The following is a 24449-nucleotide window of genomic DNA, read 5'->3' on the forward strand; positions in this document are numbered from 1 at the left end:
GAATAAAAAGTGTATGCCATAAAAAAATGCGCTTTTATTAATATTAAATATAATTATTATGCATCTAGATGTTTTATACATCTAACAAAATAACTTGCGATCAAGTCTCGAGTCTTATTTTAATTAAAATCATTTTTTTTTGTTTATTAAAATAAAATAATTTGCATTACTTTTATTTTCTATCAACTAAATTTTTAATTTAAAAAATCTTCCGCGAGAATATGCCGCGCGTCTCTCAGTGCGCATGCGATCTTAATTGTAAACTCACCCAAAACATCAGTCGTTTCTTGAAGAAAGCAGCTGTCATAAGTTATAAAGTTAATTATTAATTCTTAATTATAAATTTCTTAGGATTTATTTAATGAACTAATTCGTGTGTCAATCAAATTGCCATTAAAATTATTAAAATAAGATTCGGATGAACATCAGTAGCCAGAGTGCTGTCAACAATCTAACCTTATGTTGTTTGTCCATAATAATAAATTTAATTAATTAAAAATATAACAGAAGTAAGTAATAATTTAACATTCAACTGATTTAAAAATTATTATTTATTGTTCTTCAATACACTCGTGTTACAATCATTTTTTTCTTTAATTAATTAATTACAAATTACAATATTTATTTATTGTCTTTCTTCATCCTAATGAGTGAATAAATATTTTATACTTTTATATTTAAATAATTAAAACATAAATTTATTACTAGCTACTAAATATTAAATAATATTAATCTTTATTTCAGATGTGCAAGAAAAAAATAATAATTCAGGAGATCAATGGATATTTTTTTTAAGTTGACGTCCATTTGTACATTGACCACCAAATCGAAGGAATTTTTTACTAAGAGACAAGAGAAAAGCTTCATCAACACATCATTCCATCAACAGAACAAAAAAGATGTACAGAATGTACAGAATTCGTTTATATCTATATAATAAATCTATATATCTGGACATCGATGAACCCTGTACACTGTACCTTTATTGGATCAGTCTTATAAGTTTTATTCTCTTTTTTTTCTATATTTATTAAGTTATCATACGATTTATATCAATTAATAATATATTGAATATTAATAACAACTTTTGTTCTTGGTATTCTTAATTGGCGTCTTACAATTGACAATTAGCTTGATTAATATTTCAAGGCTAATTATTAATTATTGCTTTCTACAATGGAGGTATTCTACCGATTGTTTTAAGAAATATTTTTCTAACGTCACAAAATTTTCATTAAAACATTTAATTACAATTATCAAGCCTCTTTTCTTTTCACTTAACGTCAACTACTGCTTCAACGTATTCTCAATCTTCAATATTGAAATTTTATTATTGCACTTTTTTAAAAATAAATTTTATAAAAATAATAAATACAAACATTTATCAATTTTTTTAATTGAAAAAAATATCTGCAATTATATTTATAATTACAAAGAAATTATGTATATTAATAAATAATTAATCTTGATTTAATGTCATTTTTAAATTTTTTTATCTATTCTTAATCTAGAGAAAAATAATAATAAATTAGATTACATTAAAGACAAATTGTAACAGCTGCTTCAAGAGATTGAGTTTGATTTTGTAGCAGCAAATAAATTGGATGAATTTATTTGCTATTTATTATTTTTTGAAATTTACTTTGTCTTATCGTTAAATTAAGGTAATCATTTACTTAAAAGTGATTTTATTTTACAATGACTCAATAACTCAAGTAAAAAACTATAAATAGAATGAATGATAGGAGGAAAAATATAAATTGATATTTAAATTTTTTTATCAAAATTAACGTGACGTTAAATTCATTATCGTGATCTTATGAAAGATAAACTTTGATTAATTGAGATCACGTTTCGTTTTTTCCTTTTTTTATATTAATTATATCAATTAATAATATATTGAATATTAATAACGACTTTTGTTCTCGGTATTCTTGATTGGCGTTTTACAATTGACAATTAGCTCGATCAATATTTCAAGGCTAATCATTAATTATTGCTTTCTACAATGGAGGTATTTTTCTAACGTCACAAAATTTTCATTTAAACATTTTATTACAATTATCAAGCCTCTTTTCTTTTCACTTAACGTCAACTACTGCTTCAACGTATTCTCAATCTTCAATATTGAAATTTTATTATTGCACTTTTTTAAAAATAAATTTTATAAAAATAATAAATACAAACATTTATCAATTTTTTTAATTGAAAAAAATATCTGCAATTATATTTATAATTACAAAGAAATTATGTATATTAATAAATAATTAATCTTGATTTAATGTCATTTTTAAATTTTTTTATCTATTCTTAATCTAGAGAAAAATAATAATAAATTAGATTACATTAAAGACAAATTGTAACAGCTGCTTCAAGAGATTGAGTTTGATTTTGTAGCAGCAAATAAATTGGATGAATTTATTTGCTATTTATTATTTTTTGAAATTTACTTTGTCTTATCGTTAAATTAAGGTAATCATTTACTTAAAAGTGATTTTATTTTACAATGACTCAATAACTCAAGTAAAAAACTATAAATAGAATGAATGATAGGAGGAAAAATATAAATTGATATTTAAATTTTTTTATCAAAATTAACGTGACGTTAAATTCATTATCGTGATCTTATGAAAGATAAACTTTGATTAATTGAGATCACGTTTCGTTTTTTCCTTTTTTTATATTAATTATATCAATTAATAATATATTGAATATTAATAACGACTTTTGTTCTCGGTATTCTTGATTGGCGTTTTACAATTGACAATTAGCTCGATCAATATTTCAAGGCTAATCATTAATTATTGCTTTCTACAATGGAGGTATTTTTCTAACGTCACAAAATTTTCATTTAAACATTTTATTACAATTATCAAGCCTCTTTTCTTTTCACTTAACGTCAACTACTGCTTCAACGTATTCTCAGTCTTCAATATTTAAGATTTATTATTATACTTTTTCTAAAATAAATTTTATAAAAATAATAAAATAAATATTCATCAATTTTTTTAATTAAAAAAAAAATATCTGCAATTATAATTATAATTACAAAGAAAATATGTAAATTAATAAATAATTAATCTAAATTTAATGCCATTTTAAAATTTTTTTTATCTATTCTCAATCAAAAAAAATAATAAATTAGATTACATTAAAGACAAATTGTAATAGCTGCTTCAAGAGATCGAGTTTGATTTTGTAGCAGCAAATAAATTGGATGAAATTCTTTTCTATTTATTTTTTCAAATTTATTTTGTCTGATAGTTAAATAAATGAAATCATTTACTTAAAAGTGATTTTTTTTTACAATGACTCAATAACTCGAGTAAAAAAATTATTAATGAATGAATGATTGAAAGAAAAATATAAATTGTTATTTGAATTTTTTCATAAAAGTTAACGTGACGTTAAATTCATTAGCGTGATCTTATGAAAGATAAACTCTGATAAATTGATATCACGTTTCATTTTTTTTCCTTTTTTTTATAGTCCATTGATACTTTCATCATAATAATCGTCAGTATTATTGAGTTTACAGTTTCTTACACTCGTCACGTGATTACGAGTAATAATAAGTGATAATAATTAATAATATTTAAAGATAATAAATAGTGGAAAGTTTTAAAATAAACAGTAAAGGATTTTTTTTTATAAATAACATTCGTTATGTTTTATTTGTTTTTCCTAACACTTGAATTAATTAATACAGTAATTGATATCAATTATACATTTATAAGTATCGATAATGAAATAATTAACGTTAAACAAACAATAATTGTAAGAGATAATAATGAACAGATGAGTCATTGATAATCAATGATTGAACGTATAAATTTAAACAATTATCAGCATTCAAGTGCGGCATACATTAATTTCATGGAAGAGAAGAATATTATCTTCATCGGTTTTTGTAAAAATCTCTCGCAAAAATATGCCACGCTATCTCGGAATAAATTTTTATTTTTAAAGGCAAATGAGTTTTATGTCATGAACGTAGAAAATTTTTGATTGATCATTGTCACTTCTCAACAGTAATTCCATCATCTTAATAAATGTAGAAAGTTATATAGCGCTTGTTTCTTCACTTAATACTTTTTTTATTCACCCAAGAGTATAACACATTGGAAAAATACATGATAAAATTATTCTCTGTGTTCAATTAAGTAGCCGTTAGCTTTTCTCTTGTCTCTTAGTAAAAAATTCCTTCGATTTGGTGGTCAATGTACAAATGGACGTCAACTTAAAAAAAATATCCATTGATCTCCTGAATTATTATTTTTTGTTTGCACATCTGAAATAAAGATTAATATTATTTAATATTTAGTAGCTAGTAATAAATTTATGTTTTAATTATTTAAATATAAAAGTATAAAATTGATTGACACACGAATTAGTTCATTAAATAAATCCTAAGAAATTTATAATTAAGAATTAATAATTAACTTTATAACTTATGACAGCTGCTTTCTTCAAGAAACGACTGATGTTTTGGGTGAGTTTACAATTAAGATCGCATGCGCACTGAGAGACGCGCGGCATATTCTCGCGGAAGATTTTTTAAATTAAAAATTTAGTTGATAGAAAATAAAAGTAATGCAAATTATTTTATTTTAATAAACAAAAAAAAATGATTTTAATTAAAATAAGACTCGAGACTTGATCGCAAGTTATTTTGTTAGATGTATAAAACATCTAGATGCATAATAATTATATTTAATATTAATAAAAGCGCATTTTTTTATGGCATACACTTTTTATTCACCTTTTAAAGGTGTTTGCATTCATGATAATCACTGGAATTTTAGTGAATGGGCTTGTATTTATATTGATTTATAAAAATCAATGCATTTTACTGTAAAAAACATAAAGATTTTATTAAAATTGATCAAATTATTTCATTTTAAAAATTGTTGCATCAGCTTTTTTTGGACAAGGGGGTTGCGGGGACGGGGGAAGAGGGTCAGGTCACGTAGGCACGGTTGAGGGGTAGTTCGGACGTAAGGTCGAAGTTGGGGGGAGATCCCTCTCTACCTGCGCAGAAAAAAATCCGATACCAGTAAAATCGTCTACTGCGCAGGGTGAGTAGTAAGTAGGGGAAAGTGGCGGAAAAGTGAAGGGGCTAAGGGCAAGGGGCAAAAGGGTCAGTTGGCACCCGACACCCGATGTGTAGACATCGTAGTCGAAGTGTCCAACTATATTTCGAAATACTTTTGACTTTTTTTTTTTTTAAATTTTTTTTTTCCTTAACGTGATCCATGGTCACTTTCAAATAAATTTTTTTTTTTCAACTGGCATTTTTGCAAGTTGAAATAATTAATTTTTTTTTCTTTATTTTTTTTTCCATGTAGTAAATTACAAAAGTCAAAAGTATTTTTTTTTTTAATTAAAAAGTGTTAATTATTTAGACAGGTTTTCAATGGATTCCAACGACGGAAACTATTGTTTTCTGATGTCTTGACTGGAAGGAAGGATGGAACTGAAACACACTGACCTACCTCAAGGAACTGCTAGTTGTCATCCTACCAGCTGATCATCTGGCATCGTTCGGCAGGGAAATAAAGTTATTTCCCTGTTGAGGTTTGTTATTGTTTTTTGGTTTCTGTCACTCTCTTTTCTATTCTCTATTATTATCTGTCTATCTCATTTCACTTTTTAATTTTTATCAACGGTTCCGTATCTTTTTTTTTTTTTTTTTAATTAAAATCATTACGTTTATTAATAGTCGAGTCATTTGAAACTAATTTGGTTTTTTCAACTTAAATTCAGTTTTTTCAAATTAAATTCGAGTCATTTGAATTAAATTCAGTTTTCTCAAATTCAAGTCGAGTCATTTACAGTAAATTCAATTTTTTATATCACAGTCGAGTCACTTGAAACTATTTCGGTTTTTTTAACTTAAATTCGAGTCATTCGTAATAAATTCGGTTTTTTCAAATTAAATTCAAATAATTTATAGTAAATTTAGTATTTTTAAATTGCAGTCGAGTCATTTGAAATATTTTTAGTTTTTTTAAATAAGAGTTGAGCATTTGCATAAAATTTAGTTTTTTTTCAAATCAAAGTCGAGTCATTTGAAAGTAGTTCGGTTTTTTTAACTTAAATTCGAGTCATTCGTAATAAATTCGGTTTTTTCAAATTAAATTCAAATAATTTATAGTAAATTTAGTATTTTTAAATTGCAGTCGAGTCATTTGAAATATTTTTAGTTTTTTTAAATAAGAGTTGAGCATTTGCATAAAATTTAGTTTTTTTTCAAATCAAAGTCGAGTCATTTGAATTAAATTCAATTCTTCAAATTAAAATCGAGTCATTTACATGTAATTTTTTTTTCTTTTTCAATTAAAGTCGAGTCTTTTGCAGTATTTTTAGTTTCTCAGAATTAATTTCGAGCGTTTAAATTTATCTTTAAATCTGTAGAATCATTTATATTCGAGTCATTTTTCAAATTTTAATTAATATATTTAATATTGGGGTGTGAATTCATATATACACATAGTCTTTTCAAAATTAGAGTCACGTACAAATTATATCAACTAGAGTCACATATTTTTCACCGCCGTTTTTTTTTTTTTTTTTTTTTTTTTCTTAATAAATTAAATTCTGTATCAAGTGATACAAAATTCCGGTTTTTTTTTAAAAGTAGAGTCATTTTAATTACAGTAAAGTCATTTGAGTTGAATTCAATTTTAAAATATGCCATTTAAATTAAATTAATTTTTCCAAAGTAGAGTCATTTATTTTTTAAAATTTTGTCTTTTTTTTTTTCTATTATATTCATTTTAATTAGAGTCATTTGAATCACAAGCAGTACTAACCGAGTAACCTTTTTTTTTTTTTCTATAAATTGAATAACTCCCTTCTGGAGTTATTGTAGTTTACTTTTTTAATTTAACATGGGGTGTAGATTGATTGGTTATCAATAGCCTTCTGCTGTTGATAATTTAAACACAACTTTTTTTTTCCCATCTCACACACATACACATACGCTCTTTGCGTTTCCAACTCTCTCTCTCTCTCTTCTATTTCTTATCTTTTTCTTAATTTTTTTAATCGGGGTAATTAGATTAATTAGTGGACCAGTAATAGGTTTTTTGTTGAGATTATTCTCTCAGTAGAATCACGCGTTTAATTTTAGAGTCAACCAACCCTTCCCTAACTCATCTCTTTCTCTTTCTATATCACTACCCTTACCCCTTTTTTAATATTAATAATTAATTCGCGTTGGGTTTTGTCCGCGAAATGGGATATTGGTCTAGTGATTTAGTTGGGTGGGGGTTTATGGGTGTTAGGGATTATAAGGACATTTGGTTCTTATAATTTATTTAGAATTAAATTCACGCGAATTAGAGTCTGAAAATATATATCGCTCTATAGATCTTAAAGGCGAAAAATATTGTTACGCTGTTATGGGTGGCCAACCATAGCAGCGTATATAAAATATTTTTTTTATCCATTAAAAATTAAAAAAAATTTATTTTTTTTCTTTTTTAATGATAAAAAGTTGAAAAAAGAAATTTTCCCTGATCAGTTTTAATTTTTTATGAATTATTCTGTCCCACCCTTTGAGTACCCGGGTGCGATTTGGGTGCCGGTCTCAATTCATTTAAAATTTTTCTGATCAAATCTTTTCTTTTTTAAGTGTTTAAGCGTCTGTAGAGCGATATGTATTTTTTTTTATTTATTCAATTAATTAGAGTCACTTTTGCTGCGTTAGTTAATAAGTTAGTTTTACTATAGGAGGGGAATAATATAGGACTGGGGTTTTGATGTCACTAGACTGATCGGGGGAGTAGATTAATTAAATAATTCGGGTTTTTTTTTTAAATTAGAATCACCCCATCTCTTTCTTCTTAATGAGTGGTAACTCTACCACTCATTTACTCTTTCATTCACCAAACACTTTACCCCTTTTTTTTTTTTTTAAATCGAGTATTAGCGTCACGGTTTTTTAGATTTTTAAGTTACTGGTCCAGGGGCTTGTAAATTAGAGTCAATTTTGCTTTGGGTTCTTTTTAGCTTCAATTCTTTTTCTTTCTCTCTCATACACCCTTACTTACACCACCCCTGAGACTCTGTTCATTTTTAATGAAATCGAGTCTCACCCCACACGCCGCCGTATAGTCGAGGTTACTCACAACCTCGCTTACGGCGACTTTTCTCTACACACCAATCTACACCCTTAACTTTTTTTTTCCCTTAAATTCATTAAATTAGATTTAAATTAAAAAAAATCACCTGGCACTTGGTCAGGTGGCATTATCATTAGAGTCTTCAATTAACTCGTTGGTACTGCTTGCATGTCGTATTAATTTGATTAGAGTTACTTTAAAAATCGGGTTTTTTTTTTCTTTTTCTAATAATAAATTTAATTTAAATGGCATTCCCGCGTAAATTATGAGCCCTGGCATTAGGTCAGGCTGTCGCGATATTTAATTGCTAGTTTTTTTATAATATATATCCTGATCTTCTGGGCTGGTACGCATAACCCTCCGGTTCGATCGATGTCGGTCCTTATTGGTCGCATGCTATAAGAAAATCTATCATTATCGTGTTGTTATCGGTGTTATCATTATTATTGTTGTTGTCATAATTATTAACAATATCACTACCACTTTATGAGTGAGATAATGATAGTGTAATTGGCCCTAGCAGGTCACATTGCACAATTGATATTAATATTGACTGCAATGGTTTTATTGATGATATCGTAATGACGTGATTTTATAGTGACTTTTGTGTGCGATCAAAACGGGGATTCGATTTATCGATTGGCTGGTGGCCTAATGCTACGCATACGGTTCAGTTTTGATGGCAATATATTATGTAGTTTTTATTATTCTTCGAAAGAAAACACACACACACACACACTTTTTTTTTTATCACACATGTATTTACACCCCAATAATTTTTTTTTTAACTCCAATTTTATAAGATTAGAGTCATTTGAATTAACGCCAGTTTTTTAATGATAGAGTCATTTAAATGAGAGTAATATCATCATTGTAGAGTCATATTTACAGAATCGGAGATATTTTGAGTAGCTTCAGTTTAAAATTTTTTTTCTTTTTATTAATCAATTAAATGTAAATGCTCAGTAATTCTTAATTTTTTTATCGTCATTTAATTTAGCGTCAATTTGGTAGAAGTAGAGTCAGTAGTTTTCTGAAAGTAGAGTCTCTTTAATTAAAGTCGTTCTTTTAACAGTAGAGTCATCTTATTCGAGTCATTTTTAAAAAAAGTCGAGTCGTTCAATTTAGCGTCATTTTGATACAAGTAGAGTCACTTAAATTAGAGTCATTTTTTTTTTATTTTTTGCTTCGATTAATTAATTTATTGTAAATGCTCAGTCATTCTTAATTTTTTATCGTCATTTAATTCGAGTCATTTTACAAACAGTCGAGTTGATAAATTTAGTGTCTATTTAATAGAAGTAGAGTAATTTTTTTTAAGAGTAGAGTCGGTTTTCGTTTCACTTAATGATAGAGACCTGGCACTCGGTCAGGTTTCACTATATTTTTTTAAATTTCTATTTTCAATACATGTCGATCGTTATTGCTCGTATATGCTAAGAAAATCTGTAATAATCGTGCTGTTATCGGTATTGTCAATATTATTGTTGCTGTCATAATTAATATCAATACCATTATCATTCTATAATGATAGTGTAATTGGCCCTGGCAGGTCGCATTACACGATTGATATTAATATTGACTGCAATCGTTTTATTGATGATATCATAACGATGTGATTTTATAGTGACTTTTGTATACGATCAGAAGGGAATTCGGTTTCAATTAAGTAGTTTAATATGAATGCTCATTCATTTTCAATTTTTTTATCGTCATTTAATTCGAGTCATGTCATTTAACGTCAATTTGGTGAAAGTAGAGTCACTTTAATTAGAGTCGTTTCCTTTAACAGTAGAGTCATCTTATTCGAGTCATTTTTAAAAAAAGTCGAGTCATTTAATTTAGCGTCATTTTGATACAAGTAGAGTCACTTAAATTAGAGTCATTTTTTTTTTTTTTTGCTTCGATTAATTAATTTACTGTAAATGCTCATTTATTCTTAATTTTTTTATCGTTATTTAATTTAGCGTCAATTTGGTAGAAGTAGAGTCAGTAGTTTTCTGAAAGTAGAGTCTTTTTAATTAAAGTCGTTCTTTTGACAGTAGAGTCATTTAATTCGAGTCATTTAATTTAGCGTCATTTTGATACAAGTAGAGTCACTTGAATTAGAGTCATTTTTTTTTATTTTTTGCTTCGATTAATTAATTTACTGTAAATGCTCATTTATTCTTAATTTTTTTATCGTTATTTAATTTAGCGTCAATTTGGTAGAAGTAGAGTCAGTAGTTTTCTGAAAGTAGAGTCTTTTTAATTAAAGTCGTTCTTTTGACAGTAGAGTCATTTAATTCGAGTCATTTAATTTAGCGTCATTTTGATACAAGTAGAGTCACTTGAATTAGAGTCATTTTTTTTTATTTTTTGCTTCGATTAATTAATTTACTGTAAATGCTCATTTATTCTTAATTTTTTTATCGTTATTTAATTTAGCGTCAATTTGGTAGAAGTAGAGTCAGTAGTTTTCTGAAAGTAGAGTCTTTTTAATTAAAGTCGTTCTTTTGACAGTAGAGTCATTTAATTCGAGTCATTTAATTTAGCGTCATTTTGATACAAGTAGAGTCACTTAAATTAGAGTCATTTTTTTTTATTTTTTTGCTTCGATTAATTAATTTACTGTAAATGCTCATTTATTCTTAATTTTTTTATCGTCATTTAATTTAGCGTCAATTTAGTAGAAGTAGAGTCAGTAGTTTTTTGAAAGTAGAGTCACTTGAATTAGAGCCATTTTTTTTTTATTTTTATTTCAATTAAATTAATTAATGTTAATGTTCTTTCACCCCCCCCCCTTTCGTTTCTTTTTATTTTATTGAAGTTCCGTAGATTCGAGTCATTTTTTAAATATAAATTCACTTAAATTAAAGTCAGTCTTTTAACAATAGAGTCACTTTATTATTTATTTACTTAGTTTTGATAGCTTCTCAATTATTATTTTAAAAAAAAACTAGATACGCGAATCGCACCCCGACATGTTTATTTTTTATCTTTTTTTTTTTCATTTTTTAGGATCTTGTTTTAGGTTTAGAAATATGATTTTTTTTTAATAGATTTCTCAAGGTTCCGTAACCTCACCATGAATTGGATAAATTTTATAATTTTTTTTTTTTTGTTCAGGTTTAGATGTATAATTTCTCTTTCTACTTTTTTTAAATAGGTTTTTCATGATTCCAGGGACTTTCCTAACTCTTACCCTGCTGAAGTTATTGGGCTATTAATTTCTTTCTTTTTTTTTTTTTTCTAATTTATTTTTCAGGTTTAGATATAATTTGGATTGACTTGTTTCAATATCATTTATGACGTGTCTAATCTAGAGTCCAATGGAATCTATTGACATGACTGGCCTACCAGGACCAGAATAATTTTGAGGACAGTGATGTTGCTGAACATCAAGGACAAGGTGATGCAGATCCTAGGACACACCGCCGCTTTAATTTTTTTTTTCTGGTGCATATTCATTTTCTAATATTTCTTTTTTTTTTTCTATAAATATGTATCCCTGTATTTAATCTATTGGGATATATATTTTAGTTTCAGATCCAGTCAAGAAGAATAAGGATATCCATGGGTGCCAAGGAATACCGAGACCAGGAGAAGGAGGACCAGGACCAACAAGAAGACGAATTACTTATTTAATTATTTATTTTTATTATTTATTATTTATTTTTATTTTGTATATTTATTTATTTAATTTTACTTGGATTGTAATTAGTTTTAAATATTTATTTTGTTAAGGTGTGAGTGTGATGGATGCTGTAAGATTGATTTATAATTTATGAATTTAATTTATATTTTTATTTTGTAAGAATGTGTACGAGTGGCATGTTTTTATTGCATGGCTTGTGCTTGCTTGTTTTTTTTTTTATTTTATTCGGGTCTGATCGCATGGTTTGGATTGTTTATATTTAATTTAATTTTATTCCTTATTCTTCCCTTCCCTTTTAATTTTAAGTGTGTTTATTTTTTATTCGGGTTTGACTGCATGGTTTGGTTTGCTTCTATTTAATTTTATTTTTCCTTTTTTTATTCCCATTCCCGCTTAATTTTAAGTCTGTTTTATTATTATTTAATTTAAATTTAAGAGTGTAATCAGTGTGTGTGATTTTGTTTATTGCGACATCCAGGCACGGATACTATTAGTAAGTTTTAATTTTAACAAATTTTTATTTAATTTTATATTTATATATATTCATTTGTATTTTTTATGTATTTATTTTATAATTGTTTAATGTATAAAATTTTGTATTTAGTTTTATTTAGCTTTTTGTTGGTCACCAATCGAGTGATCACTGTGTTGGTCGGGTTTTTTCACTGGTAAAATCCTCCGATTTAAACCGATAGATTCCGGGTCTATCGGATTTTTATCGGAGTATTTTATCGGTGTCGAGGTTTCCCAAACGGGCTATTTTCTTTCTTCCAAAAGAAAATAGCTTAGACCAGTACAATTGTATTTCTAAACAAATACAATTGTAGGTGAATGCGCACAGTATAGGAAGTCGGTCCTCAGCCGCTTTTTTTTTTTTTTTTTTTAAATAATAAATTCTAATATTTATTATTTTTAATTGAGCATTTATAAATTAAAAAAATAACCTTCCCCTTATTTTTAATTAAGTATTTAGATTATAAATAGAATTAAGTATATTATTTATAAGAAAGTGAAAAATCCATACAATTAAAACGAAGCAGAAGAATCCTTATAAATACAGGTAAGTAAAAAAAATAATAAACATTAATGCAATCAAATAAAAAAAAAAAAAAAAAAAAAGTTATGAAAAATTTTCTCTTTTTTTTACAATATTATTTATATTTTTCATCTGCTTCTTTACAAAAGTATTTATTTCCTGAACGATGTTTGTCGTACAGAAAATGAATATTATAGTAAAGAAGCAACTATTAATATTCATACTAATTAAATTATTAATATATAGTATAAAAAGTTATGAAAAATCTCTACCAAATGCTTTCCGAGAGATTTTGTATTTATTTTAAATATTTGCGCATGCGCAATAGAATATTGTTTTTAGTAGTTTTTTTTTTTTTTTTTTTTTATATTAATTAATTAAATTTCTTCTATATTGAGAAATTCTGATTTAAATAAGAAAATACTTTTCCTTTATTTTAAATATAATATTTTATTTATTAATGTACATGTATATAAATAAATATGTCTAAATAATATATACATATATATATTTAATCGTAAAAAATAACAAAGAAATAAAAAAAAGAGAACAAATTATCATCAATAAATTTCCTAAATTTTTAAATGTTTGCACATGCGCATTGATGAAACTTTATATGTCTACTTATTTACGAGTGTATGTACGTAAAAAGTCTGTTCTTAGTCGCTTTGTTTTTTTAATAATAAATTTTTATTTCAATTCTCATTAATTATTTATTTTTTGTTTTTTTTTTTTTCAAAACCTTTTCTTTATCTCTAATTAAATATTTAATTTTACAAATAAAAATAAGCGTTTTTTAACAAACGAAAGTAAATTTAATTATGATGAATAAATCAACACATAAATACAGGTAAGTAAAAAAATTAATACCTAGAAATAAATAAAACAAAATTTCAGTATGTATCTGCTAACAACTTCTTACTGGACATCCGCTTTGTAATTTTAAATTTTCGCGCATGCGCATTTCGGGTTGATTTCCTATTTGAAATTTCGGCTCATTTGAAACAAAACAAAATAAATTTCTTAATTCAAATATAAGCGCGCTTAAAACAAATGTGCCCGGAAAAACTGCGCATGGACACTCGCGCATGCGCTTAATCTTTCTTTCTAAAGAAAACGAGCATAGTTTTGTGGCAGAGTTCAAGAAATTATTAATTGATTATTTAATTATTAATAATTGCAGGCAGGATTTAAATTAAAATAATTGATTAATAATCAACTGTCAAAATGTTGTTATTAAAATTGAATCAACGTTCATTATTATCAGGTAAAATTATTATAAATTTTATAGGTTATATTTATAAAAGTAAACAAATTAAATTTTAATAAAAACGTTTCTTAAAATTATAATTTATTTTTAAATACAAAAATAGTTATCAGATCCCGGATTCTTTTATCATAATTTCAAATTGAATTATATGTAAACTAATTAATTAATTAATTACTTAATGCTCTTATTATTTATTTCAGCTGAAAAATTAGCTGTCATGATGAATCAATCAGCCGGATTAAAAAATTTTCCTCCACCACCTAAAAAAAGAGGTATTTAATTATTAATTAATAATTAATCAAGTGCCAATTGTTATTAATGGTTATTTAATCATAAGTTATTAATAATTATAGATATCGAATATCCTGAAAGAATGAAACTAAAGATAATTGAAAAAGTGCCACAGTACCCACCAACTATAAGACCATTTAAAATGCAAAAAAAATTACGTCTAATGAGAGGACCTGAACCCATACATACTTCTCTTATTCATAAACAATACGGTATTGTTGTAAGTTAATTATTTATTTATTTAATTAATAATTTTTTTTATGATGAGCGTAAATGATCCAAATATGAGACAGTTTATAAATTTTAAATAAACTGAAATTGAAGTCAGCTGAGGTCTAATTATCTTTGGATTATTTTTTTAAAACGATAGATCATGAAATAAAAAATTTGAAAAAATTGCACTATTAGTTTTTTAAATTTTCTAAATGCGCAATTTTTTTTTTTTTTTGTATTTATTAAAATTTATTAAAATAATGAAATTTTAAAAAATGCACATACTGATTTTTCAATTAGTAGACAATTGAAAATTTTTGGATTTTTGTTTCAACAAATAAATGACAAAAAAAAAATGAAACTAAAAAAATGCACGTGTAGAAAATTTAAAAAACTATAAGTGCAATTTTTCAAAATATTTTTTTTTTTATAAGTAATCCCTTAAAAAAAATTCATAAGTTATAATAATTTAAAAAATTAATTCTTAGGCATTAAAAGGCGGGAGACTGAAGTACGAACATTTTGAAATGGCGCGTATGACATTTGCCAGACGATTTAAGGAGTTTGATAAATTATTCGCTATCTGGAGAGTCGACGCGCCTTGGCAACCCATCACCAAAAAAGTAAATTCGCTTGATTATTAAATTAAGTGACTAATTATGGAATTATTTATACATTTCTTTAACTGATTGTTGGTTTAAATTTACAGGGACAAGGTCAAAAAATGGGAGGTGGTAAAGGACACATTGATCATTACGCAACTCCAGTAAAAGCTGGGAGAATAATCCTCGAAGTTGGTGGTGATGTTGAATACTTTCAGGTATTTTTTATTTAATTATTTGTTTAGTTTATTGATTAATTTTACGAAGAGTGAGTGATTTAATTGTAACTTTTTGGGTTTGTAGATTCAAAAAGTTATGGAGAATGTTGCGATGAAGATGCCATTTGACGCCAAGGCTGTAACTTATGAGATGATGGAGGAAGAGCGAATCAAAGAGGAGACTCTTGAAGCGACGAATTTAAATCCTTGGACCTGGAAGTATATTATCCAAAATAATTTAGGAGGTTGTCATAATTGGATAAGTCCATCTGATAGATTTTGGTTTAACAAACATATATAAATTATTATTGTTTTTTAACGTATTAAATAAAAAATTGATTTTCTTAGAAGCTGATAGTTGTATCATTTATTTTTTTTAACTTCTCTCTAAGAGTATCGATGACTCTCGAAAAATACGAAAAAATTCTTTTCACCCTGATTCTCGAAAATCGAGATTTCATCAGATGTCGACGTTTTGAAGTCCTAGGAAGCTAATCTGACTATTGTCAGATTGATGTCCGAATGTCTGTGTTTGTATGCATGTAAACTCTTTGTAACCTTTTAAGTAATGAACCGATTTGGATGGTTAAGGCGGCAAGAAAGAGCTCGCTGACCATTAACTTTCCTGAAAATTTCAAATTATTTGATTGAGTAGACTTGAAAATATTGGCTAATTTCGAAAAAGAAAAAATTTTTTATTGATTAATCTAATCAGCTTTAGAATTAATTAAAACGCATTGGTTGCCGCCTCAACTATCAAAATCGGACCATTTGTTCAAAAAATATCGTGGGAGAAAGAAATGGTTAAAAATAGTTTTTTTCAAAAACAATGGCAAGCAGATGATTTTTTTGAATTTTTTTAAAGAAAACTACTGCATGGAATGTTTTTACGAGTTGAAAATATATTTGTGGATATATAATGAATAGAAGATAAGATTTTTAGACCAAAAAGTAAAAAATTCAGTGAGTTTTTCACATCATCCAAGGCTCCAAACAAAAAGCCCCCTTGGATATCCACAGCACCAAGAACGTCGATGCGCTTGATTCGCAACATGACGATGACATTAAAAAAATTCTAAGATTAAATTCATAATTCACGATGACCAATTTAAGTGGATTCACAGATATAATACGTCAATATCCTTGAGGAGAAAAGTATTTTTCAACTCGCGGCTGACAGGATTCAAAGCAAAAAGAGCTCGGTCGTAGGAATCAGGCAATCAAAAATTATCAGATTATAGAGAAATTAAAATTTATCACCGAAATAATTGAATTAAAACTTTATTTTCAAATTCGTTGCCTGCGAAAATTACGAGTTCACTAAGACAATGCGTACTTATTAAAAGTTGTTACAAAATTTATTCAATGAAACGTTAAATTTCTTTATTTATATCGACAAATATTATGATATATATATATTGATGTACAATTTAAAAAATACTTGGCACTCGCATAGTAGACGAATGCTGGGCACAAGTTTGTGTTCAAGTTTTGAATATAATACTTCTCAAATAAGTTTCTTACCAGGGAAATGAAAAAGGCGGTGCGCCATCTAGTGGCGATCGTCGAACTACTCCACTGCTGCTGCCTATCATCCACTGATCTATTATCTATCTATAAGTATGATCAGTGAAAAATATATCGGTACTTAATTAACAAATTTATAAAATCCCTTTGATAAATTTATCAAATAAAAGAAATGAATTTTTTTTTACCCCTTAACACATTCATTGTCATTGGCCGTAATGTAAATTCAAATTCAGAGCAAGGCTGCTCTTAAAATGTAAAATCTTACAATAATATTTCTCGCTCACGTTCTCTTGTATTTAATAACCAGCCGAGTGTTTTTGTAATTTTACTATGCGTGAACGACATGTAGATTACAATAAAACACTAGATTTTAATTTTAAATCCTACATACCTGTCACATGCCGCTCTATCAAAAATCATTTGTAATTAACTTATAACTCGGAGTTTTGGTCGGGCATTAAAATATCATTTAACTTAAAATTATATTATTTGCTTGTGTTAAATTCAAATTTTATTATTATAAAATATTAAAAAAATAATTACCGTCCATGCCCGTTTTAAAAAAAAATATTTAATTTTTGGAATTAAAAAAAAAATTTATTAATTAAGAATTAATAGAAAAAATCGAATTTTTTTTCGATAAATCGATAATGATGAAATTGTCATTTGCTATATATATATTTTATTTTATTTCAAATGCAATTATCATCAACGCATTAAAAGACTGCGCAAAATTATTTCGGACGGCATTTTATTTATCTTCTAATGTCTCAGGTAAATTTTATTTATTTTCATATTTTAAAAAATTATTTTATTGCAAAAGATTAAAAATCATTTTTTTTTTTACTTTTCTAGTTATTGAATGTAAGATTGTGACAATAAAAATGGACGAGTTGAATAGAAAAACATTTCGCCTGTCCATAATATTCAATGACATAATAATAGAGTCATTAAATTTTACAAAAACTGAAGGATTTTTAGCCAATGGTGAAACTCCAGTTTATTTAACGAACGTTCATTCGTTAAAAAAAATGTTTGGTTCGAAAATTATCGATGACTACAAATTCATTAAAACATCTATCGAAGAGGTATTTTATATTTACTTTCAAAAACTTATATATATATATATGTATGCTCCTGATAAGCTACAACGAAATATGTGATCCTGAAGTTAGACAAAAATTTTTGGATCTTTTTTTAAAATCGATAAATCGAAAAAAAAAATATTTTGAAAAATTGCACTTATAGTTTTTTAAATTTTCTACATGTGCATTTTTTTATTTTTTTTTTTTTTGTAATCGTCTTGTTGAAAATAAAAATCAAAAAATTGCCGATTGTCTGTTAACTTCAGATCATACAAAATATTTTTTTTTTCGGTTTCCATTATACCCCGGTTTTATGTAATTTTGTAAATTAGTATGTTCCAGAACTCGGTGGTTTCAGATTTTATCACAATTATCAAAAATCAGGATCACTGGTTGTATTTTTTAATAATTATTATATAAGTTTGGTAAGATATCAAATATATATAAATTTGTAGAATATCATTTTATCAAAATTACTGTACTAAAATTAATTTTTGTAAAAAAAATAAGTGCCTATAGAGGGCAGTTCGCGCGCTTTTCAAAATATCATATATTTATTAATCAAATTTTAGGAAGGAAATATTGGCGCTTATGTACTTCGACGCTTTCCAGTAGAAATTTTTAACGACCAAAATAAATATGTATATGCTCAATTAATCCGTCCTGGTATCAATACTATGATTATTTATATAAATTTTTTTTTATTAGAATATTTATAAAATAAGATTTTTACAGATCAACAAACGTACTCCCGAAAGTGGGACACCCCGTTATATCATTCAATAATGCCTTACAATTTATTTTCGCCAAAATTACAAGTAGTCAACTCTCAACTATTTCTTATCGTACATCCCAGTTCCATAGATGAGTAATTGACACAAAATTTCAATCATTAATCCTAAATTTAAAGAAACATCTTAAATAATTTTTTTTTTAATCTAGTAAACCTCGGAGCGAATTGATGAGGATTCTATTGATGTTTCACAATCACTTGGACATGTTTTTTGGAAATTTTACACTACCGCAAATAAAATTTACTATCAAAGGAATACTTCTTCCAGATGTAAGGATTAAATATAATTTTCACCATATCTACGCCTGAAATTTTATATCCTGTCCTGTAAGGGATAATTTGGTCAAAAATTTTCAAACCAAAAAAACAATATTTTTTATTTTTCATGGCCGAAAATTAGGCCTGCAACTTACCGGGTTAATTTCCCGCCTTATTTTTGGGAACAATAAAATTTCGGTGTGTTTTTTAAAAAATCATACTTTGCTTTTATAAGAAACCAATTGATGACAATTTTGAGCGTAGATTTGGTGAAAAGTTGTATACATATGGAGGAAGGTAGGATGTCCCAATCCGCGTGTTTATCATCCTCGCCTTCGGCTCCGGTAGGCAATTACGCACTCGGGTTAGAATGTCCTACTTTTTTCCCATGGTGTATAATCTACTATTTTTTTTTTTATTAATTAGATTGACAAACCAATTTTATATAAAGGAGACAGAGAACTAGATTTGGAATTAATAACTCATATAACTCTGAAAAAAAGTTTATCGAAATTTTTGATTCAAAATCAGGATTATTTCCATTTAGAGTTACATGATAATATATTTCTTCAATTTGGGTATTTATTTTTACATACATATATAATTAATTACAAATACATGTATATATATATATTTAATAGTATGTTTATTTTTAGATCATTTATAGGCGGGCTGATTGGATGTAAGTTTAAAAGTATACATTTTTTTTTAAGAATAAAAAATTTGAATTATTTATTGTAAAGACATCATATATTTTTTTTATTACAAATATATGTCTTCGGTTATATTTAATAAATTAAAAAAACATTTTTAATTATTTTTTAGTTTCTTATCCAGCAATTCCACGGGCTTGTGAATTCAGACCAGTTTGTTATAAATTATTTGGATCCATTCATGGAGATTATCAAACTTATCATATAATGCATCTCCAATATTTAGCTGCACTGTAATTATATCTATTACTAATTTAACTGATAATTAGTTTTTAAATTCCTCCCATTGAAATTAAAAAATTTTTTATTTTAAATAAAAACCCAAGGGCTCTATTTATACCCCCCCCCCTCTTTTCAATATTAAAGTAAATGAAAATTTGTATTTTTGTTAAAAAATTAAATAGAATTTCAAAAATAAATTTGTTAGAGCGAATATTGAATATTGATATGAAAAACATTTAAAGGTTTGGCGCCGAACTCAATAAAAAAGATGAGTCATGTCCTGAAATATCGAACTCACAAGCAAGATATGTACTTTCGCCGCCATTGCGGTGGACTTATTGTTCGATAGATAAGATGTCAAAATACTTTATGTAATATCATAATTTCAAAAACCAAAAAAATTTTTTTTTTTTCAAATAAGTTTATACTTTACAATTTTATTTTTTTTTTTAGTAAGCATGACTGCTCTTATTACAACAAACATAAACCAGATTTATCGGTGGATATAACAGATCCGAAAGATAATCGACTTCGGATGTCAATAGGGCTCAAGCTTTATGAGCAGCCTGAATACGTGAATGTATGTATTTATTTAAATTTAGGATAATGTATTAAGTAGATATTGGGGGAAGGGGGGGGGGGGAATGGGACCGTTGGGGAAATAGGATTTTTGGGCATTTAAATACAGGGGTAGCTTTTTGATGTACATTTATGGCAAGACACGTAAATTTTGAGTAAAGAAATTTTTACCAAATTTTTTGAGTCAGGCCTACCCTGGGTTTTCCCGCCATTTTTTTGTATTACAAATTTAACTTGCTGTCAATTATTTATGTACTGCAAGAAACTTTTTACTTAGTTACAGAACCAACCGATGAAAATAGCACTAAATATCTCGCATGGAATGGAGTCAAAGAAAATGATGTGTTCGTGTGTTCCTTGAGTTATTACTTAAGTAATTCTGTCCCTCAAAAAGTGTAAAAAAAAAATTAATTATAGACTCGTAGAATAGTATATTCGAATATATATAAAATATAAATACTTTTCAAAAATTGTCCATTTATTTGAGTGCGCTTACATATTATCATTTGTGTTTTATATATTATTACATATTCATCAACTATATACATTTCTTATGAATAATTAAAAGCAAATATCAGCAAAAATTTTAATTAGTTAATTCGTTTGCTTGATTAAGTAAACGGGATTTCAACCATAAATAAAATTCTATCTCTCTTGCTACCGTTTTTTCAATTTTTTTTTTAATTAATAAATTTCGTTTAATTTTATTATTTCTCAGCATTTTTTTTAATCCTGCATAATAACAATAATAATAATATTAATATTAATAATAATCCGGCAGATCTAATTTATGGTAATTTACGGTATTCGGAATAATTATGGCAAATTACGGTATTTTCCGGTAGGGGTATACTACTGCAAATTTACGGTAATATTGCAGTATTTTACCGTAAAAGTAAAAATTTGCTACAAAAATACGGGATTGTACCGTAAATTGTAATATTTCACTGTGTTACGGTAAAAATGCCACAATTTACAGTATGTTACCGGAAATTACGGTATTTTACGGTAAAATTGCAGTATATTTCTGCAAATTTGCAGTACTATTACAGTATTTCAACGTAAAAGCAGTGATTTACTCTAAAATTTTAGAAATTTACCGTAAATTGAAACATTTCACTGTTTTACGGTAATAATGCCACAATTTACAGTATGTTACCGGAAATTACGGTATTTTACGGTAAAATTGCAGTATATTTCTGCAAATTTGCAGTACTATTACAATATTTCAATGTGAATGTAGTGATTTACTCTAAAATTTCAGAATTTTACCGTAAATTGAAACATTTCACTGTCTTACGGTAACAAATCACACAAATTGCGGAATATTTCCCACTGTGTCGTAAATTACCGCATTAATACCATGAATCGCCGTATTTTACCGGAATTCGCCATATTCTACGGTAGTTTACCGTAACATGCGGCAAATTAGCAGTAAAATACGGTAATTTACCATAATTCAGATCTGCTAGGGTAATAATATTTATTTGGCATTATACTTTATTAAAAAAAAAAAAAAAAAAAGAAAACTACTTACGAAATTTTTTAATATAAATATCAGAAGCTCCATTGAAAAAATAATAAAATTTTTTCGTTAAAACATCCAAAGTTCCTTCCATGTTTTCCAATATTCCTATGACGGAATACCATTGGATGACATTTTTCTTAGCATTTTCTAATGACCATCTACTTTTAACGCTAAAAATTAATTATTTCAATAGATATATATTGTTATTATATAACCATAGTCATAAATTTTGACTATTATTACTATCATTATTTTTTACATACAGACAGCGCGGATTTTGTCCACAAAAATATGAAATTCCTCCGTCATAAATAGCCGATTTATTTCTGTTTAAATAATTTATATTATTACGTATATAAATGACAATTAATAACTACAATTACCTGTTTGATAAATAAATATCCCGTGGATCTCGGACGATTGAGATAAATGACGGAGTTTGGCGGCCAAATTTTGAAAAATTCAAAAATCTGATATTTCCGTCAAAACTTAATGGAATCGCTTCTTGTTTTATTATATCTGTTATATCTTCCACAAGAAATTCCTAATAATAATAAATATATATATATATATATATATATATATATATATATATATATATATATGTATGTACATGTATATAAATATAGACAATTATTTTTACTAAAATAATTAATGAACTAAATTTATTTATAAAAAAAATGTTATTATGTAATAATTAAATTATTTTTAATTAATTTCGCACAACTTTCACTTACTACCGTCTCTCAATTATTCTATATATATTATATATACTTAAAATTTTGCAAAATATATAATTAAGTCTTAATGAAAAAGTTTAAAACTCATTTTTTCTAAAAAATAATTCAAATAAAAGTTTCAAGTCCAATAGCTTACAAACTACTAAGTCTACAAAAAAATTTTAAGAATACTTTTTTGTAGGAAATTTAATTCTCCACAAATTAGCTTCTATACATTTTTATCATATTTTCAAAAAATAACTCAGAATTCCGATTTTAAACTTCTTAGTCTTCCCTCCAAAAAAAATTTCTTTTCAAAAATATTTCCCAAACTTCAAATTAAAATTCTGACTAAACCATCAAAGATATGATAAATATATATTAATACTTTTTTGTAGATAATTAAATTTCCTATAAAAATGTTTCTGACAACTTTTTTCGTGAGTTCAATAATTCGCGCCAAATTTAAATTCAAAGTTTCATAAATAAAATTTCTGATTTTTGGATCAATTTTAAACAAATTTTTATCATTATTATTTATAAATATATATATATTAAATATATACCTGTTGTAATGGAGAAAGAATCTTATCATAATTACCCGAAGGTATTCTTATATGTTTAAATGCATTATATCCTGATAAATGTTGCAATATATAGACTAATATTTCAGCACCTGCACCCGGTACTCTAGTCAGCATAATAACGTGGTCATTAAATTTAGAAATTCCATCGACTCCTAGTTCAGCGAGTGATGGAGTCACCATTCTATGCACTGTCTAAAAAAAAATATAAATTTCAAAATTAAAAAAATTTAATTTAATTAAAAAAATTTAATTTAATTAAAAAAAAAAAATCATTTACCTGAGCGTAATAATTTGAATAATTAATGCTGTCATCAACCAACTGATGATTCATATTATAGACGAGTAATAACACTGTGAAAATAATTGAAATAATTAACAAACTTTTTACGCGACGCATAGATATTTTTTTTTCAAAATTTATGTCATAAATTACAAATAAATAAATATATGAGTACTATCATTTGTTAAATTATTAAGAGATACATGTGAAGAGTATTGTGTTCATAGTAATACTGAAGAGAATGTCAGTGGGTCAGTAAACGATCCCCACATCATTGCAAAACGTGTGGGAATCTTTTGTGTATAATTTTTTTTTTTTTTTATGTTATTTAAAGAGATTTGAGAACTTATAGATGACAATTTTATTTAATTTGGTATTTTTTATTATTATTGCAATGAAAAATTGTAAAAGTATTTTTTTTTTTTAATAGTCTAATTAAAAGTATGATCCCATTTAGGAATGCAGTGAAAGTTGCATTTGATGAGTATGAACGGAATAATAATTAAAGAAACTGTCATTTAAGTAATTTAGGGTAACAGGTTTTTTTTTTTTTCAAATCTACACAGAAAAAAATTTTTTTTCTGTAGTGGTAATAAAAAAATATAAGAATTATTTATTTAAAAATATTATTTATTTTATCACGTATTTTTTTTTCTACAATTAAAATATCCGAAATATATCAATCATTTACAATCATTTTATTTTTAAATTTATCTCCATAAATTTACAGTTTAGTCATATATATACATATATATCTAA

The 24449-nt window shown here is 26.2% G+C and overlaps 2 protein-coding genes and 2 long non-coding RNA genes across 5 annotated transcripts; 3 read left to right on the forward strand and 1 right to left on the reverse strand.

The window, feature by feature from the left end:
* Positions 1 to 257: 257 nt before the first annotated feature.
* Positions 258 to 961, forward strand: LOC128668590 (uncharacterized). Its single transcript, XR_008404224.1, has 2 exons — positions 258 to 509; positions 745 to 961. It is a non-coding gene; the product is annotated as an uncharacterized LOC128668590 (long non-coding RNA).
* Positions 962 to 5408: 4447 nt separating this feature from the next.
* Positions 5409 to 12613, forward strand: LOC128668603 (uncharacterized). Its single transcript, XR_008404246.1, has 3 exons — positions 5409 to 5577; positions 11377 to 11567; positions 11652 to 12613. It is a non-coding gene; the product is annotated as an uncharacterized LOC128668603 (long non-coding RNA).
* Positions 12614 to 13888: 1275 nt separating this feature from the next.
* On the forward strand, positions 13889 to 15746 carry LOC103574697 (39S ribosomal protein L16, mitochondrial). Its single transcript, XM_008554203.2, has 6 exons — positions 13889 to 14069; positions 14273 to 14344; positions 14426 to 14583; positions 15065 to 15199; positions 15286 to 15396; positions 15482 to 15746. Exons 1-6 carry the CDS (start codon positions 14030 to 14032, stop codon positions 15695 to 15697), a joined length of 732 nt encoding a protein of 243 aa, XP_008552425.1. The 5' UTR covers positions 13889 to 14029; the 3' UTR covers positions 15698 to 15746.
* Positions 15747 to 20815: 5069 nt separating this feature from the next.
* LOC103574698 (uronyl 2-sulfotransferase-like) lies at positions 20816 to 23894 on the reverse strand. Of its 2 annotated transcripts, none has more exons than XM_053741912.1 (7): positions 23688 to 23894; positions 23390 to 23602; positions 22488 to 22648; positions 22368 to 22430; positions 22114 to 22262; positions 21037 to 21308; positions 20816 to 20961 (listed from the first exon to the last, which is right to left on the reverse strand). In XM_053741912.1, the coding sequence occupies exons 1-6, from the start codon at positions 23805 to 23807 to the stop codon at positions 21163 to 21165; spliced, it is 852 nt and encodes a 283-aa protein (XP_053597887.1). In that variant the 5' UTR covers positions 23808 to 23894; the 3' UTR covers positions 20816 to 20961; positions 21037 to 21162. The 2 variants fall into 2 exon arrangements, with proteins under 2 accessions (XP_053597887.1, XP_008552426.2); XM_008554204.2 differs by having other exon boundaries at positions 22114 to 22274.
* Positions 23895 to 24449: the final 555 nt, after the last annotated feature.

Source organism: Microplitis demolitor, chromosome 9 (genome assembly GCF_026212275.2).
Source record: "Microplitis demolitor isolate Queensland-Clemson2020A chromosome 9, iyMicDemo2.1a, whole genome shotgun sequence".
NCBI lineage: Eukaryota > Metazoa > Arthropoda > Insecta > Hymenoptera > Braconidae > Microplitis > Microplitis demolitor.

What these genes read in the sequence shown, in the direction of transcription:
- LOC103574697 (XM_008554203.2), top strand. Translation starts at nt 14,030, where the DNA reads ATGTTGTTATTAAAATTGAATCAACGTTCATTATTATCAG. An exon ending in ATAAACAATACGGTATTGTT is followed by an intron (nt 14,584 to 15,064) that starts GTAAGTTAATTA and finishes ATTAATTCTTAG; the next exon opens with GCATTAAAAGGCGGGAGACT. An exon ending in GTGATGTTGAATACTTTCAG is followed by an intron (nt 15,397 to 15,481) that starts GTATTTTTTATT and finishes TTGGGTTTGTAG; the next exon opens with ATTCAAAAAGTTATGGAGAA.
- LOC103574698 (XM_008554204.2), bottom strand. Translation starts at nt 23,807, where the DNA reads ATGCGTCGCGTAAAAAGTTTGTTAATTATTTCAATTATTTTCACAGTG. An exon ending in GATATTTATTTATCAAACAG is followed by an intron (nt 22,431 to 22,487) that starts GTAATTGTAGTT and finishes TTATTTAAACAG; the next exon opens with AAATAAATCGGCTATTTATG. An exon ending in TATTTATATTAAAAAATTTC is followed by an intron (nt 21,309 to 22,113) that starts GTAAGTAGTTTT and finishes GTTATTATGCAG; the next exon opens with GATTAAAAAAAATGCTGAGA.